Source organism: Procambarus clarkii, chromosome 83 (assembly GCF_040958095.1).
Source record: "Procambarus clarkii isolate CNS0578487 chromosome 83, FALCON_Pclarkii_2.0, whole genome shotgun sequence".
Taxonomy (NCBI): Eukaryota; Metazoa; Arthropoda; class Malacostraca; order Decapoda; family Cambaridae; genus Procambarus; species Procambarus clarkii.
Window position 1 is genome coordinate 9,953,818 of NC_091232.1, and position 19,351 is coordinate 9,973,168.

The 19,351-nt window shown below is 38.7% G+C and overlaps 1 protein-coding gene across 5 annotated transcripts in view; it reads left to right on the plus strand.

Annotated features, from left to right (window-relative positions):
• Positions 1 to 19,351, plus strand: part of LOC123768642 (KH domain-containing, RNA-binding, signal transduction-associated protein 3) — a 632,375-nt gene that overhangs the window by 608,055 nt on the left and 4,969 nt on the right. For 4 of the 5 annotated variants that reach the window (XM_069316370.1, XM_069316372.1, XM_069316371.1 and 1 more), the window contains 3 exons: positions 6,639 to 6,936; positions 9,370 to 9,667; positions 10,778 to 10,848. In XM_069316370.1, coding sequence (XP_069172471.1) covers positions 6,639 to 6,936; positions 9,370 to 9,667; positions 10,778 to 10,848 — 667 coding nt within the window. Of the gene's footprint in view, positions 1 to 6,638; positions 6,937 to 9,369; positions 9,668 to 10,777; positions 10,849 to 16,607; positions 17,602 to 19,351 lie in introns of those variants that run through there. The other variant, XM_045759277.2, reaches the window with a different exon arrangement.

Sequence of the window (19,351 nt, forward strand, 5' to 3'; positions counted from 1 at the left end):
AACTTTTAACGCCGGTGCTTTAAGCATTTCCACTTTCCTGCGACGATTTAATTTACAATGTCGTAAACTTAGCAGCGCTGAACTCTGCTCCTGGAAGCACAGAAAATTTGCATACTAAGCGCTACACGAGGGCTCGACTGATCAGGGGTTGTGCTCTTTCGCGCTTACTTCCCTTTCCGAATTAGTTTATTGACTTACGAATAACCTTACCTTAACGGGAAACTATTATTTTAAGGCCTACAAGAACATCACTGATAACAGCTGCACCCTTTGTTAAAATGTTTTGTTTTAGTATGTTCGTGTACACTAATCGCCAGGCCTCTCTTTCGCGAACAGTCAAATAGCAAATTAAAAAATAAAATGTCGTTTCTCATAGCAGACATTGAAATGAAGTTGTATTTATGGCAACAACATCTTTGATGAGCCTTAAAAATACAAATGCCCCACCTTCATGTGATATGCAAAGGCTTTTACCTCACATACAAAAAAATATTAACCAACAAAATAACACAGATTTGTATCGCAAGCATTTAACACTGATCAATTATAGCACGGCTGACAAACTCAGGATTTCCGTACAAACCACTCTTGGAAAAGCCGTGTTGGTGCGCGTACACTAGCGCTTGTAATTTAGCAGTAAACACTAACTATGCAATATATTCCCCAGATGCTCTTACTAAGTCAGCGTTCCCACCAGTAAACTGGAAGGCAACTTCCTTGTGTTGGGGAGCCCAAGTTGCTGTGTTTGATGAGACGAACATGTTATTAGGACCAACCACGGAGACTCGAGTCTTTAATTACGATTGTATGACGAGGCGGACGCTACTGAGAGAAGCAGGTGATGAGGAGGCGGTGGTGCTCATAGGAGGACGTGATGATTGGGGTCCCCATGGGTGTTGTTGATAGGAGCCAATGAAGGGGGCCTAAAGCAGGTGATGTTGGGAACCCAAAAGAGGTGAAGATGGCGTCCTCAGATGATGGATTCCCGAGGCAAGTGATGATGGAGGGCCCTAGAAGGTGATAATGGAGGCCCATGGGAGCCTCATTTGAGGCTCCCACAGAGCTTTGAGGCTGTGGGTTCAAGGGAGCCCACAGCCTCAAAGAAGAGAACACGGAGCATTCAGAAGGGAAGGGAAGGGAATACTCTGAATACGCATGAGTGTTCACTTCTCCTACCTAACAGTCCAGACACAGTTCAGCAAAATTATTAATTTTTTGTCAATATCGCCTCTTTGGTCCTCATCCCCTTTTTTTATGTTGTACACTTTATTATACAAGGTTATACAGTTACATATCTCATTGTTTACAAAAAGAGAACATTAAGAGGAATTAAGGGGAAGTTTTTTTCCTAGAGGCTGTAGATTTCTTCGAACTCCTCCGACGCCAGGCAGGAACCGAGGACGCAGCGGGCATTCGCCCTTTGGATTGCAATGCTGATACGCTGAAAGAGAAAACTTGCCACTCTAGGGTCTCTGGTAGTGTCAATGAGCCTGGAACCAAGACCCTTACGAAACCCTCTTCCGCTCTCTCTCCCCCATGGACCTAGGGTCTCAGATCCTATTGGAACGAAGTTGAACAGGTGATCTATATCCCTGTACTTGGTTAACTTGTCTCTTTCTCTGTGTGCCGATGCGGCTCCTGCTTGGCCGACAGAGAGGTTTTTGTATGTGGTTGCCAGGGTAGATACACAAGTGTAATCCCACACCAACTGTCTGCTACACTTCCAAGGGCGTAGTGTGATTCCATCTGGTCGGCTGGCAAAGATAGCAGAGTTACGGTTAAATAGATTGCGTGTCTGGGCAAAACTCCTTTTAATGATGTCTTTGACTTCGTCAAGTCTAGAATGCCAATCGCTAGATTTTCCACAGTGCAGGCCATGCAATCCATATTCGCCTGCCTCTGCCTCACCGCAAATACACCTATGAACAGTGTGGATAGGAGCAGCAAGGCGAAGAGCGACTGCAATACGGAGCTCCTGCGGATCAAGACGTGTGCCTGTCGCATACATAGGGATTGCCAAAAAGAAGTCCCCTGCATATATATATATATATATATATATATATATATATATATATATATATATATATATATATATATATATATATATATATATATATATATATATATATATAAATAAACATCCCTTCAACACATTTGAAGGAATGTTTAGGTCCCCCTCAATACAGTTTCTATGTTCTTTTCTCCTCCCACCCACCCACTTCCTTTTGTATTTTGTTGTTCTTTATTTGATATTTAAAGGTTACAAGATGTACATTTGTACACCCCTAGTTGTATTTTCGGGAATAGAGCTTCGGCTCTTTGCCCCGCCTCTCAAGCGAACCAAATGAGTGTGTCTGTGTGTACTCACCTAGTTGTGCTTACAGGGGTTGAGCTCTGGCTCTTTGGTCCCGCCTCTCAATCAGGGAGGCGCGCGCGTGTGTACTCACCTATTTGTACTCACCTATTTGTGCTTGCGGGGGTTGAGCTCTGGCTCTTTGGTCCCGCCTCTCAACTGTCAATCAACTGGTGTACAGATTCCTGAGCCTACTGGGCTCTATCATATCTACATTTGAAACTGTGTATGGAGTCAGCCTCCACCACATCACTGCCTAATGCATTCCATCCGTTAACTACTCTGACACTGAAAAAGTTCCTTCTAACGTCTCTGTGGCTCATGTGGGTACTCAGTTTCCACCTGTGTCCCCTTGTTCGCGTCCCACCAGTGTTGAATAGTTTATCCTTGTTTACCCGGTCGATTCCTCTGAGGATTTTGTTGGTTGTGATTGTGTCTCCCCTTACTCTTCTGTCTTCCAGTGTCGTAAGGTGCATTTCCCGCAGCCTTTCCTCGTAACTCATGCCTCTTAGTTCTGGGACTAGTCTAGTGGCATACCTTTGGACTTTTTCCAGCTTCGTCTTGTGCTTGACAAGGTACGGGCTCCATGCTGGGGCCGCATACTCCTGGATTGGTGTTACATATGTGGTGCACAAGATTCTGAATAATTCCTTACTCAGGTTCCTGAACGCTGTTCTGATGTTAGCCAGCCTCGCATATGCCGCAGACGTTATTCTCTTTATGTGGGCTTCAGGAGACAGGTTTGGTGTGATATCAACTCCTAGATCTTTCTCTCTGTCCGTTTCATTACAGAAGTGCAGAAGTGCACTTCTTCTACACACAGAAGTGCTGTGTGTTCGCGCGCGTGCGTGTGTGTGTGTGTGTGTGTGTGTGTGTGTGTGTGTGTGTGTGTGTGTGTGTGTGTGTGTGTGTGTGTGTGTGTGTGTGTGTGTGTGTGTGTGTGTGTGTGTACACTGCACATATAAATTCCAGCTTTATTATAGCAGTTTGTTTTTCATCGGTAGCCATATATTTTGGAAAAATAAAATCGGGAGTCATATAAATAATGAAGAGCCAGCGAGAGAGTTGTTTGTATGCTCATGTAACCAGCTTTTTTGGTCTGAATTCGGTGTTTTATGAACCAAACTTTTAAAATAACTCGACCCATGTGTGCTATCTTGCTGTAAGAAGCGCGGCCGTACTGCCATCAAAGCGGCGTGGCTGGGAACTAAGTGCTGCCATCTCTTGGTAGTAGGGGGAAATAGCGTAGCCATCTTCCGGCAATGTAGAGAAGTAAAGGCGGCAATTTCCCCGATATTATGGAAAAGGAAGTGCTGCTCTCATTGATGGTAAAGTTCCCCCGGAAAGCCAATTACTATGTTAACTTCATAGCTGAGTGGATAAATATAATTGTATTATATATGTTGTCAATGTAATTTTTATCATAACTTATAAATAATATTTATGAATTTATATTCATCTTAAACCTCCCTTTCTAACTATCCTCCTCCCCCCCACTCTCTCCTCCCCTCTCCACCTCCACACATTCTTGCTTCTATTATACCCGCAATAATTATTTATTACTGTTCATCATCTTTTATTCCGTTATTTTGTTTTTCTCTACTACTTCCTTTGTCCAGAATTTATTCTCGTCTCTCCTTATCCTCGTTGATAAACTATCTAACCCGCGACTACTATAGTTTCTGGGTATCTGTCTCTCTATTTCCAATATTTCTTATGATTCAGTAGCACAGTGGTCTACGTTCTCGGCTAACAACCAAGGAACCCGGGTTCAATACACGGACGAAACAGATTTGACGTTTCCACTCACCTAGCCACAGTCGAAATGGTTTGATGCTTTCTCCTGATAGTTCCCTTCCCCTTCACCTAGCGATAAAATAGTCACTCGGGAGTTAGACAACTGTGGTGGGCTGCACCCTGGGGGAGGTCAGTGGATGGCCTAGGGTGGGGACTTAGATATGTATAATATAGGCTTCCTGTCCCCGACAAAGAAAATGACATATGCCTGTGTTTTTTGCAATCTTTGCAACTGTCACGGTCTTTCCTATTTTCTCCAATGTTCTGTCGTACTCTTTTCTGTACTCTGTAGTGTGTATCTCTTTTACACACTCTCTCTCTTGTTGTGTATCTCATGTTAATCATTCATATACGTATTAACTCATCAGTCTTTCATCCGCGGGCATAGTAACCCACGAAGGCAAGATGCCCACATAATGCATCAACGCTCTACTCCGATCTCCAAGCTTAAGTTTTTGTCGTGTTCAGCATACACCAATGCACTTAATAACATAAGGATAATGGAAACTATGAAAAGGCTTTTTGGCCCATACGTGGGAGCTCCTATTTATATCCACCCAAATTCATTCATATTTATGTCTAACCTACACTGTTACGATACCCGGTAACGACGTGTTCTATAATTCTACAATCTTCTTTCCAAACCAGTATTTACCCAGGTCTATACTGATTCGCTGTCTTGTTGCCTTTACTATATCGGTTTCAATTGCAGTGCATCAGCAATTCACCGTACTGTTTTCTTCTACGGAATCCTTATGTCCTTGCTTCTCGTTGCACTGAAAACTTTTGCACTTTGAGTGCTTTTTTTTTGAGTGCAACAAAACGTTGCACTCTCTTCCAATCCGGGTCTTGTCTCGCGAGATTCTTTTTAGGGATTTTTATCAAGGAAAATAACCGGGTTGCAAAATCGAACACTTTCGTTCATTTTTCTACTTCAGCGGGATCTTAAGAGCGAGTCTTTTATACCCCGAGCCCAGCACGCTCCCTCGTTCAGCAAAAATATTCACCTTTTGTCTGGATAATCTATTCACAAATTATTAATTTTTGTCACATTTAGCTCGTTCTCTCGTATATTTCCACCATGATCGGCTGTTCTGGAACACACGAAGTGTCCATAACCAGATGCTCTAGAATACACAATTGTTTACGATACTCTTCTTCTCCAAACACAGATGTTTGTGACCATGAGCCACTTTAATATCTCAGTATTGGTTGATAATGAATACATCAGCCGAGCGATGTTCGGCTGATGTCTGGGATAAGTGCTCCTGAAGCAAAAATTTGTCTTTGTTTCGATATACTTTTAATAGATAGCTGAGGACACAAGTTAATAATCACTAAGGATACACTAAGGATAAAGTTATTAATCATTAAAGATACCCTTGGTCCCTGTAACGAGTCACCACACGGAACATTAATCACGGCCTTCCCAAGCACTTGTGTATATTTACATCACGGAAATAAGGTGCAATTTTAGTTATATTTTCCTGAACACAGGAACACACGCTAACAAAAGCTCACGGAAAGGCTTATACTGTTACTTTTACGTGTGATGACAGCAACGACATCCAAAGTTATTACTTAACTGAAGGTTACCTCTTGTTTCTCAATACCTTAAGTGTCATGGTTTTGTTTCAATATCGATTTGAACTGGTCGTTAGAGTAATTACCTCGTTTCTTGCAAGGTTGGCATTCGATCCCCTTTGGCTCAGAAAGGTTGGGGACCGTTCATTTAATCCATCCTCGTACCCCAAGGCGAAGTCTATCTTCGTTTCCCTTCACATAGTCGTACTGGATTAGGACTCTCTTCTTATAATTACTATTCTTTTTGTTGCATCTATTGGCTATTTCTCTTCTACAGAGAAAACTTATAATATTTCATGTCTTTCGTTCTTTGTGAAAATTCAAGACTTCCGTGAAGTTCGTTTTGTGATCTATCTTAAGTAAAAAAAAATATATGGTGATCATCAGCAAAGAAACCAAATACATCTTAAAAGCTTTCGTGCAGAGTCTTCAGGAGAGACTCGAGATCAGATCCTCGGGCCTTCATCATCATGGATGAACCGAGATGAAGTTTTGTGCTTGGTGACGTCACAACTATGGCTTGAGGGTAGAGCATACAAAGGGCAAGAAACCGTCGCGTTCGTCTTTTTTTCTTTTTGAGTCATGGATCAATAAGACGCAGTATTACCCTATGATGCTCAGAAAGTTAGGCCCAGTTTGTATCTGTTTTATGTACAAAAACATAACATAAGATAAGAAAACTAATAATACATTTCCATATGATTAGAACTGAGGATACCATAATTAATATTCCTTATTGAACTTGTTGAATACTGACTATGACTATACTACGAATAATTTACGACAAAACAGATGACTTCTTAATATTTCCTCATCTCTGTTCCTTACAACACTTAAAACTGTTCAGCGTCACAATATGGGGAGAGTCATGCCCTTGGTTATCACCCTTACCTTTCCTCCGCAGGAAGAGGACCTCCGCGCCTCGGGAGACCCTAAATACGTCCACCTTCTGGAGGATCTCCACGTAGAAATCACGGCCTTCGCGTCGCCGGCAGAAGCCCACGCCCGGATCGCCTACGCCCTGGCCGAGGTCCGTCGCTACCTCGTACCAGACAACAATGACGACATCAGGAAGGAGCAAATACGGGAGATGGAGCTGATCAGTGACCCACAGGCGGCCGGCGGCGCTGCAGCAGCCACAGAAGGCGGCGGTGGAGGCGGCGTAACTGGAGAACGTCCACCTCCCTCCTTGACGCCTCCAGGTATGTTAATACACATTATATATCGGCTTCAATGAGTGTTGCTATTTAACAATGGCTAAAGTTAACGGGTTAATCCGGACTCGCTCACTTCCATAGTTATCTCGTTGATTGTTAGAGTTGACAAAAAAATTATAAATAAAGTTATACATTCTAAAAATAATTACAATTTGGTTCCGTCGTAACTAGCACACGTTTAACAATTATTTAGTAATTTATATAATTCACAGTTTGTAGTCTATTTCTGTAAATAGATTTGATCAGGAAACACACTCGCTGAATGCTCGTGAGAAATAAATGAAGAAAAATTAAAAAATAAGAGGCCTTTCTCCCAGTTTATCTTTGTCGCCTCAACTCGGACAAGCGTATTCCATTTTAACCTACGGATTTACGTATTCCTGCTGAATCAAAGTCGCCTAAAGCAGAGGGAGTCGGCCATCTGGGTGCGTTAGCCCGGGTGTGTGTATAAATATAGAGAGCGGGGAGTGTGTTGAAGCTGCACTCACCTTGATAACCGACGTCCTCAGTCCCCACCACCACCACCACCACCTTCCCTCCCAGCAAATGCTCTCTCATAGTTTTAGGGTTCCTTTATGCAGCATTGGTGGCGACTGGTCACTGTTTTATGGTTAGTGTCTTCAGGTCGGTGGCGGAGGAGAGTATGATGGAAGGGAACAGGAGGGGGGCGAGATACGAGAAGCGGAGGAAGAGAAGATATAAATGTGAGAGACCAGTGGAGCTGCATGTGTGTATCTTGAGGAGAGACACTCCACCTTCACGGAAAAGAGAGAGAAAGTTAGAGACGTGAAATTTAGGGGAATTTGGGCGTCTCAGGTACAGGATGGGCTCAGTTGAATAGCCACACACAGGCTGTGTCAGTTCAAGATGATGACCAAATGGAAGCTGTCCGCTCAGGGCGGAGGCCACAGACGTTGTCTGACAAAGAGGCCACCACACGTGCATTGTGTTAGCAGGGTGGCCACAGAGACTGTCAGCAGGGTGGCCACAGAGACTGTGTCAGCAGGGTGGCCACAGAGACTGTGTCAGCAGGGTGGCCACAGAGACTGTGTCAGCAGGGTGGCCACAGAGACTGTGTCAGGAGGGTGGCCACAGAGACTGTGTCAGCAGGGTGGCCACAGAGACTGTGTTATCACTCAGGAAAAGTGACCATAAAATGGTTTAGTCAACTCTAATCACAGAGGGAGTATCAACTGAGGATGGATGGTCCCACAGGGCAGTGTCAACTGTGGAATTGTGTACCACAGATATTGTTAGCCCAGACAGGTGGTCACATAGTGTTATTGTCAACACGCAATGATGACCGCTCACTTACATTGGGTTCTTGGCAAGACAGCATCGAAATTGGATGTCATCTTATCAGGATCATCACCCAGAAATATGAGGTAAGGTCGAGGAGAAAGTTATCTCTTTAGGATATATGTGAAATCGGAGGAAAAATATAACCTAATTAATAATTATAATTAGAAAACGCAGCAGCAGTGGAATTCCGATAAATATGTTATGGTTAGAATTTGTCCTCCTCCTCCTGAGATGATTTCCGGAATCAGAGCCTTCAACTACGCAATATTCTTCCATTTTTCATCAGAATAAAGCGATCTTGTTGATAGAACAGAAAAATTACGCTAAATTACACAACATTCACAAAGGAATCTTCCCTCTTTGTCTGAGGTACAGAAACGGTCGTTATTTGTTTTGGTTCGCGAGGAGTAGAGTAATGCTTTTTCTTTTATGGAGATTTGGGGAACAATAATCATTTTCAGATGAAGGCAGCATCTCGAGAAGCATTTGATGACATATAAGATTGTATATATGCGCTTCTATTTTGAACACGGAGAGTGGTCGGCTAGTTACACAGTAGTGGAGAGTTGATGGAATTATATACAATAGCTCTCCACTCTTTCTTCACATTCCATTCACTTTCTCCCAGTTTTCTCACGTCATGGTGAGAGGAAGATGGACGTGGGGACGCCGGGAGTAAACAGAATGTGTAGAATCGGGTAAATAGTGAAGCTCCGTTTAGTGACTAGTAAGCATACTATATGTTCCAAACTGGGAAGTTATTGCTACCGTGAGAGACCACGCGTGTGCAGCAAGCTGTGAGGCATTACAGCTTCACTATCACACTCACAGCCAGTCACCGTTATCCTCACCCTTAGAGCGATCACTATCATCTTGTAAGTGATTGGACACGAGGAGAAGAAGAAGATTGGGTACAATTCATTCATTCCGTCCGCATATCCCAGGTCGTTGTCTTCGTATCCCTTCCAAGTGCTATATAGTCACACTGACTGGTTCAGCGTTTTTCACTATTAATTAACCTTACCTTACCTCCCCTCTCACCTCTCTCCACCTCTCTTGCTGTCAACCACATCTGCTTCTCTCTTAATCCTTCACTAACAGCTCCCATCTCCACAGAACTCCTCTCTCCTGACGGTCCAGACTGTCGAGGCGCCGTGGTGGGACCCGTGCCCCAAGGTCCCCCTCTACCCCCAGGTCTTCGCGGGCGTGCACCGCCGCCCCACCCACGCCTCCTGGCCGCCCGCGGTCTCCCGCCGCTGGTGAGGAAGCTGCCAGCCGCCCTTCCGCCTCCAGTACCTCCGCCACCTGCTAAACGCCGAGTACTCTCTATCCTGGACAAGGCCAAGCTCGCCCTCGACCACAGCTACGGCATTCACGAGGACGACCACCGTCACTATTCCTTCGAGACCCCAGAGTGAGTCCTCAGGTTCTTGGCCGGTAGTTGCCAAGCAGGTAATTCCTCACCTTGCGTCAGGTTCATGTCAGGTCTCACCATTCACGCTCCTCAGCACCACCGCACCTCGATATAAAACTCAAATAATTCGAGGGAAACTATAAGAAATTCTTCAGGTTTCTCCACGTCTGGTCTCCTTCAGAACCTTATAAATCGTAGTATTCAATTCCCCATTGCTGGCGATCACCTCATTTAACTCTTAATGAATGACAGGTTGGCGTCATTTTGAGATTATGGCGATCTATTTGGCAAGATATTGGGATATCCAATCATTTTTCAAGGTAAAACACAATCTCTTCTCTCCAAGTTCATATATTTCTTGCTTCCTTACTGTTGCAGTAGATGGGTAAACTGTTGCTTATATCTTCATCTACCGCGAGGTTCTTCAAGGTTCCATTATGTACCTTCCTCTTATCTTATGGTTCATTATTGGTTTTAATAGTAGATCAGTAGCTTTCATTATTTGTTATTGTTTCAGCAATCAAGAGTACATAAACAAATACTATATATTCAGTTTCCTTGTTAAGGTCTAAATAACTCTTCAGATTTTTAGTATTTAGGCCTGAGTGAATATTTCGTCCACCATCAAGTAATTTTTCAGTTAATTAACTATCAGCTATTCTCACTCACCCTCACAAAATGCTGTACGGTTTTAATGTCTAATATTATAATCTATCTGTGGTGTGTTACAAGTTTGTTTCAGCTCAAATAAATGTTATTAAATTATGATGTTAACGACTTTAAAATCTGTTTAATATTGTTTTAATACTAATTTTAACGATCTTTTGACATTTTAATACTATGGAATATATTATTAATTTTTATATTAGAGTTAATTATATTATTTAAATTAATTTTGGTGTTATATTTAAACTTAAATTACTTTAAATTTGACATAAATATAAAAAATACCTAATTACTTTCCAACAATCATAATATCTCAGTATTAAAAGGGACAAGAAGGATAACCATCCTAAAGTTATGTTAGCACTGCCTATAAATGTCTCCTTACATCTGAAGAGCCTATACGTTCCTGGGGGAAAAAAAAGTCAATTACAAATCTATCTACAGATTTGCTTACGACGACTATGCTGACTACGGGCCCGAAGACTTTGCTGAGGTTTACAGTGGTGAGCCCTACGGTAAGTAGAGTGGGCTGTGATAAGTTCTCACGGGATAAGGATACCCCTCAGACTACACCTCCTAAGCCTCTCTTTTTCACTATAAAGTTACATCTGCATGGGAACTGCAGCCATCCTGACCCCACTAAAGTTAGCTAATATGACAAAAAGAATGCATCAACAGCTGGATATAAGATATTCTAGTCCCAAGTTATTTCCAGATTAACTCATCGTTGTTATAAATTTGTTGTCCCCCTAGGGGCAGTTATGTCCGAGACGAGGAAGTCTGTAGCTTTTAAGTTGTGAAGAATGTTGGTGCCTGAAGTGGTTGGTGGCTGACCTGAGCACTGAAGGGGCGGGGGCTACTGACGATAGCAGTACCCGATTCCTGATATCTGGGAGGCCGTCGGCGGGAGAAACTGTCTGTGTATGATTACTAATGAACAGCACACACACACACACACACACACACACACACACACACACATCGTGTGTGAGAGCCGCGAGGTTGGGGGTCTTACGGCTGAGTGGACAACGCTCGGGGGTTGTAGTCCTAAGAACTCTGGTTCGATTCCCGGCCCAGGCAGAAATATATAAACTGTTTAACACGGGTGGTACGCAAACAAGGGAGACACAGGTGGAAATTGAGTACCCATATGAGCCACAAGGATGTTAGAAAGAACTTTTTCAGTGTCAGAGTAGTTAACAGATGGAATGCATTAGGCAGTGATGTGGTGGAGGCTGACTCCATACAGTTCCAAACGTAGATATGATAGAGCCCAGTAGGCTCAGGTATCTGAACACCAGTTGAGAGGAGGGACCAAAGTGGACAGGAGTGTGTGTGTGTGTGTGTGTACTCACCTAGTACACCTAGGTGAGTACACACACTCTTGGTTCTGTACACCTAATAGATTCTATACCTAATAGATAGCTGTACTCACCTAGGAGAGTGAGAGTGTGTGTGTGTGTGTGTGTGTGTGTGTGTGTGTGTGTGTGTGTGTGTGTGTGTGTGTGTGTGTGTGTGTGTGTGTGTGTGTGTGCGCGACCATACACAGCAGTTCCCGGTACCTAAACAACACTCCCAAAACGAAGATAATTGAAGATTTTAAATCTATCGGACCAAGTTCAACTAGCATCATTACTTCAAATACAGCCTGTGTGTGAAAATATGAGCTGTATTTTTTAGGAATACAGTACATACAATATATAGTACTGTTCTTTCATTAAAATATAAATAAAAAATCCGTCCAAATACAGATAACTAAATATACATAATTACCCCTAAAATAATATAAAGTTAACTGTGATCTAAAAATTTGCGTCAACCAAAATAATAATAAATAAAACAGACCTCACTGGGGCCCGTTGTAAACTATTTGTTAATATATTTTCTCATTATTTCGTAAAATAATTGATTTTCCAGATTAGCTCAAAGCACCATACTGGATGTCTGCGCAATGAAGACTCTATATGTTAGCAATATATATACTAAATATGTATTAAAACTGTCCATGAGAATGCGAAGGATCGGCAATTCTTCTCTTTCATTTCTAATGTCAGCTGGCGTTAGGTTAAATAACACAACAAATTCTGGATTAAAATACTTGGCGTGAAACTTAATGCAGTTCAAAAATGTTGCTGCCAATATTTGTGGATATCCCACCCTTTAGCACCCAGCTTCGGGCGCCTATATATAGACTTCTGTTATTACAAGTCAATTAGTGACTGCTGTTAATTCTTGCCATTCACTGAGTGTCCAAGAATGCCTTTATATCACCAACACTCATATTTGCTTGGCAACGTTTCTCACCTTGTAATATCAATGTTATGATGCACTTTAGCTTGATTATATGTTATTACACAATCTTATCTGTTAATATAATTTTTGGAGGCATCAGGCATATCACTTATTAGTTGAGATGAGATAAATCCAGTTACGTATGAACTGAGCCAAGATAACATCGTGTAAGAGAGGAATACACATTCCTGTTTTCAGTTTAACGTTTTATTCTGAAATGCAAATGAAATGCATATGCATATAAATGCATATATGTCTCATTGAATATGACCGCATATTCTGTATTTATATCTTCTGATTTAGGGCTTCTATCCCTCTAACTATTTTCTTAGCATTAGGGCTTAGCTGAGAGAGGATTCCTCTTCCTCCTTTTTCTTTTTCCTCTTTCAGCTAAGCCCTGATGCTAAGAAAATAGTTAGAGGGGTAGAAGCCCTAAATCAGAAGATAGTATATACAGAATATGCGGTCATATTTAATGAGACATGTTTAAAAGAAAACCTGCTGCCAATATATATATATATATATATATATATATATATATATATATATATATATATATATATATATATATATATATATATATAGATACATACATACATTCATACATTCATTCACAAAGACTACATTTTAGTCCCGTAATAAATAATCAACACAATTTCATACCCCAACTCATCACGAGCTGTAAAGACCAGATTTACGCATGTTAATGATGCTGTTTAAAAAATCACTGTTCCCAACTTACTACCATGTTAATTACGTTATGTGAAATGCAAGTTATAAAATCCTGGATAATGAGACATCCCTACTGAGGGCCATTACTAGACTGTGGACGAATAGGAAGACTGCTCTTGCACACAAACTCCCGAATTACCTATCGTTGTTTCAACTCTAAGCAGAGGCCTAATTTTAAAACCAAACTCGTCCTCTATGATAATAGACCTAAGAGACAAAGCATCACACTTCTGAGTCATTCTTCAGAAGTATATTGTACAATATTCTTAATCATCGAATGAAAAATAAACTGCATATATCCTGGAAATAATTATTTATATCAATATGATAAATCACTTTTTTAAAGGACGGTAAAAAGGCATTGTGAGGATACGAAATTGCTACATGAATTGGAACACAAAATGAGTGTAATTTTCGTCTGCATGCATGTACAAGTTACCACAGGTTATAAAGCTCATCTCAGATAACTGCCATTATATTATATATATATATTATATATTATATATATATATATATGTCGTACCTAGTAGCCAGAACGCACTTCTCAGCCTACTATGCAAGGTCCGATTTGCCTAATAAGCCAAGTTTTCCTGAAGTAATATATTTTCTCTAATTTTTTTCTTATGAAATGATTAAGCTACCCATTTCATTCTATATGAGGTCAATTTTTTTTTTTATTGGAGTTAAAATTAACGTAGATATATGACCGAACCTAACCAACCCTACCTAACCTAACCTAACCTATCTTTATAGGTTAGGTTAAGTTAGGTAGCCGAAAAAGTTAGGTTAGGTAAGGTTAGGTAGGTTAGGTAGTCGAAAAACAAATAATTCATGAAAACTTGGCTTATTAGGCAAATCGGGCCTTGTATAGTAGGCTGAGAAGTGCGTTCTGGCTACTAGGTACGACATATATATATATATATATGTATATATATATATATATATATATATATATATATATATATATATATATATATATATATATATATATATATATATATATATATATATATATTGTTTGTGTGTGGGGGGTATGTGGTTAATAATTGTTTATCAGTTTGGGTTTCTACAGCTGAAACAGTGTGTTAAAACAATAGAGATAATTCAGAAGGTGATGTTTCACATATATAACATTCCTGTCTTCCTTGTCTTCTTTTCCTCCTACACACTGGTCCTCTTGGAGCCACTAACCATTTATGTTACCTAAAATATTAATTATTAATATGTATAAATTACCTGCAAAGATTAAATCAACTTAATAATTGTTTAAAACCTCTAATCAATCATACTATTTCTTCTAAATTCAAGATTTAAGCAAATTCTATTTGTGTTGCCGAGGCTAAATATCAACTAAATCCTGAATATAGTTTTGCATAGTGTGTTTTGACGTTAATAAATTATGACATTTGATAATAAGAATAATAATGATTATTATATAATACCCACCTGAGTAGAGTATTTTGGGCGAACACAACCCTGCACAACTTGCTGATTGTTCTCTGACCTAAATTGGCGTTTTTTTTCTTATATTAACATTACGAAAATTTTGTTATTCAAATTATACGGATGGAAAATTTTGCTTTCCGAAAATTTAGCTGGCTGAAGATTTTTGGTGTAAGATTTCAGTACTAGAAATGCGAGATATTTTAAATTTAGATATATGAAGCATAGGTTTTTTTATACTTAATCTTGCTCTAGTGCACATGTTTTGCTATACATCTTCTGTATCAATTAATGAAATTGAAATAGAAGCCTTACAAAATAAATGAAGAGGAAAATTAACTTACCAGAAACAGCAACGACAATAATAAAAGTTGTATTTAATTGGTAGTTGAATTAAACTAGTAGTTAGGTAATGTTCATTAGTGAGCAGTAAAGGTTATGCTAAAAGTGGCCACATAATTCGCATAATTACGAAATAGGAAGTAACCTTAGCAGTACTGTTAATAACAACATTATTAAAAAGAGAAATTGGGTAAAATAGAGATAAAAGCGATTAATTTGTAATATGATTTCTAGATTATCGTTTCAGCTCATAACGCTGTTAGTGGTGAATAGCTGTTAGTCAAAGAAACAATGCTTTGATGGCAGTCATTATAACTGATATATTAAACCATATGTCAATTATTTTTGCACTTTAGTTCAACGAACGTCAGACATTTCTTAAAATTAAGAAAAATTTTCATAGCAATCCTTAATGTATAATGGCAGCTACTTTGTATTGTTCTGCAGTGTGTCTTAGAAATCTCCAATCATGATCCATAAGTCCGAAACTATGTCCCATAAAAGCAATGTCTTATGGGACATATATCACATATAAACTGGTATATATATATAATCCCATCACGTAATTATGCGACGTGATTCTGGACTTTTACGACATGGTTCTGAACTCACGAAGCACTCATGAAGCTTTTGAATTATATAACATGAATTTGGACTGTATGGACCGAGTGTAGTCGACACACCACACACACGGCGGGAACTCCGACACACGCAAACTGGAGCTTGAAATCCCAATTATCCAAACCGAGCGCACAGTACAAAATGATAAAGATCATTTTACGCTAAATGATACAGTAGATGGTTGCAATTCTAAGTTGCCGTTAATGGCTCGTTAACCATTGGTTTCCTGAAGATATTTTAGTCGTATTTTTAATACAGTATTTTAATATACAAGGTAATTATATAAATATTTGTATAAGCTGTAGAGCAGACGATAACAGATTAGCAAAAGTATATGAAGTATACTTTACTATACAAAACAATAATACTTGCATTCGAATATAATTGCCAGATATTAAGGAGAAGCATCCACGCAACTCGCAATTTGGTTCAGGCCAAAACGTCGCACAATTCCTCGGTAAACACTGTATGTGGGACGAGGCCAGCGGGAGCCAGATTCACGAAACAGTTACGCAAGTATTTACGAACGTGTACATCTTTCCTCAACCTTTGACGGTTTTGGTTACTTTATTAAACAGTTTACAAGCATGAAAACTTCCCAATCAACTGTTGTTATTGTTATGAACAGCCTCCTGGTGCTTTGGAGCGAATTAACTGCTTATTAAATGTAAACAAAGCCGCCAAAGATTGAGAAAAGATGTACAGGTTCGTAAGTGCTTGCGTAACTGCTTCGTGAATATGGCCGCAGGGGTAGACACAGAGAGGAGGTAGAGGAACGCGTGCAGGCTGTGTGTATCGCCCCAATGCTCTGCTCTCGTTAACTCAACACTGTATCCTTCCTCAGACGGGGCGGGGGCCGGGCGCTGGTTGGCCTACAAGCAGACTCTGCCCTCTGCCATGGAACGGGCAAGGTGCAGAACTTCGCCTTATGCCAGACCTAAATAAGGTCTAATTTTTCCCGTCACGAGTCTGCATAAGGTCCAATTTTGCCCGTCTAGAGTCTCCATAACACCGTCGAATGCGCCCATCGCGTCTAACTGAGCGCCGAATGCACCTGTACTAGTCGACCTTCTCTAAAGTTATACTATAATACTTTATTTTTATTTTGCTTATGTATTTCAATAATAACCAATACGCTAGTCCCCTAAACATCACTTAAACCTGTTACTTCTGATATCCTTGGTAATATTTTAATGCTATAAGTACAAATATGTAAAAGTCCTTAAAATCGTGCAATGAAAGTTGGTATTGTGGAGTCTAAGTACATATTTTCCCCTAAAACATTTGTCCCATAATTCTGACCCTCCTCACTGGTAAATGTTCGACTATCACTCACTAAATGTCCAACCAACAATTGGTAAAAAGAACCTCCTTGTGAAGTGTAGACAAAATGTTAGCAAGTTAGTTCAACGTCATTTTAAGCTCTGATTATACCATCATGAGATGTTCATAGAATGTAACAATTATTTTGATAAAAGGATATATTGTAAAGAATGTGATCAAATCAGCTTAACTGACTCCTGTGTCATTCCTTAGAATGTATTTTTGTATAGTTATATAAAGTTGTAGAGAAAATGAGCGTCCGGTTACACGTAACACAATGTTTCCGGGGATTTAGTGTGTATTGAAGAGGCCAGCTGTAGTGTCTACAAGCCTTGATGACCATGGAAGAGTAATTTTCAAGGCCAGGTAGATACTCTGCTCTCGAAAGAGACGTATTGTTCATGCAAATCAAAATCTATTTCTAATCTCCACTTTTTGTGATAAAAAAAAGAGATTTTCAATTAATGTTTTCTGCAAATATATGCTGCATATATTTTGCAATATATATATATATATATATATATATATATATATATATATATATATATATATATATATATATATATATATATATATATATATTATATATATATATGTCGTACCTAGTAGCCAGAACGCACTTCTCAGCCTACTATGCAAGGCCCGATTTGCCTAATAAGCCAAATTTTCATGAAATAATTGTTTTTCGACTACCTAACCTACCTAACCTAACCTAACTTTTTCGGCTACCTAACCTAACCTAACCTATAAAGATAGGTTAGGTTAGGTTAGGTAGGGTTGGTTAGGTTCGGTCATATATCTACGTTAATTTTAACTCCAATAAAACAATATTGACCTCATACATAATGAAATGGGTAGCTTTATCATTTCATAAGAAAAAATTAGAGAAAATATATTAATTCAGGAAAACTTTGCTTATTAGGCAAATCGGGCCATGCATAGTAGGCTGAGAAGTGCGTTCTGGCTACTAGGTACGACATATATATATATATATTATATATATATATATATATATATATATATATATATATATATTATATATATATATATATATATAAATATATATATATTATATATATATATATATATATATATATATATATTATATATATATATATATATATTTATATATATATATATAATATATATATATATATATATATATATATATATATATATAATATATATATATTTATATATATATATATATATAATATATATATATATATATATATATATATATATATATATATTTATATATATATATATATGTCGTACCTAGTAGCCAGAACTCACTTCTCAGCCTACTATTCAAGGCCCGATTTGCCTAATAAGCCAAGTTTTCCTTAATTAATTTATTTACTATAATTTTTTTCTTATGAAATGATAAAGCAACCCTTTTCACTATGTATGAGGTCAATTTTTTTTTATTGGAGTTAAAATTAACGTAGATATATGACCGAACCTAACCAACCCTACCTAACCTAACCTAACCTATATATATAGGTAAGGTTAGGTTAGGTAGCCAAAAAAAGCTAGGTTAGGTTAGGTTAGGTAGGTTAGGTAGACGAAAAAACATTAATTCATGAAAACTTGGCTTATTAGGCAAATCGGGCCTTGCATAGTAGGCTGAGAAGTGAGTTCTGGCTACTAGGTACGACATATATATATATATATATATATATATATATATATATATATATATATATATATATATATATATATATAAATGATTTAGAGAAACGATAAATCCAAAATTAATTTCTTTCTTTACCCCAATATCAAAAACATTTATACACAAGACTTTAGACACAAAGCATCATGAACAACAGACAAAAGCATGACTAACTACAGGTGACACTGAATTTATCCTTGTAACCTCTTTTTAGGTTTGGTGTTGGGCTTAAGGCCTGTCATCCTTCGGAAGGTTATTAACACAGCTACAATAGCTTACTGACCAGCGAGCAAGTATACTTTAGTCCTATACATAATACAGGACTAAAGTATACTTGCGGGATATACACCGAGAAGCAGAATACACCTCTATATTTATAGCATTTCTTACCAACTCCAGTTTATAGACAATTTGCTTTTATTTAAAATGCATTATCAACTGTTAAACAAAAATATTTTAATATTAGAATTGCATATATAAAAATATATTTAACTAGATTAATTAATTCTGCTGAATATATTTATATATATATATTTTATTTATTTATTTATTTACATATTTATTTATTTACCAGTTTTAGAACTGATAAG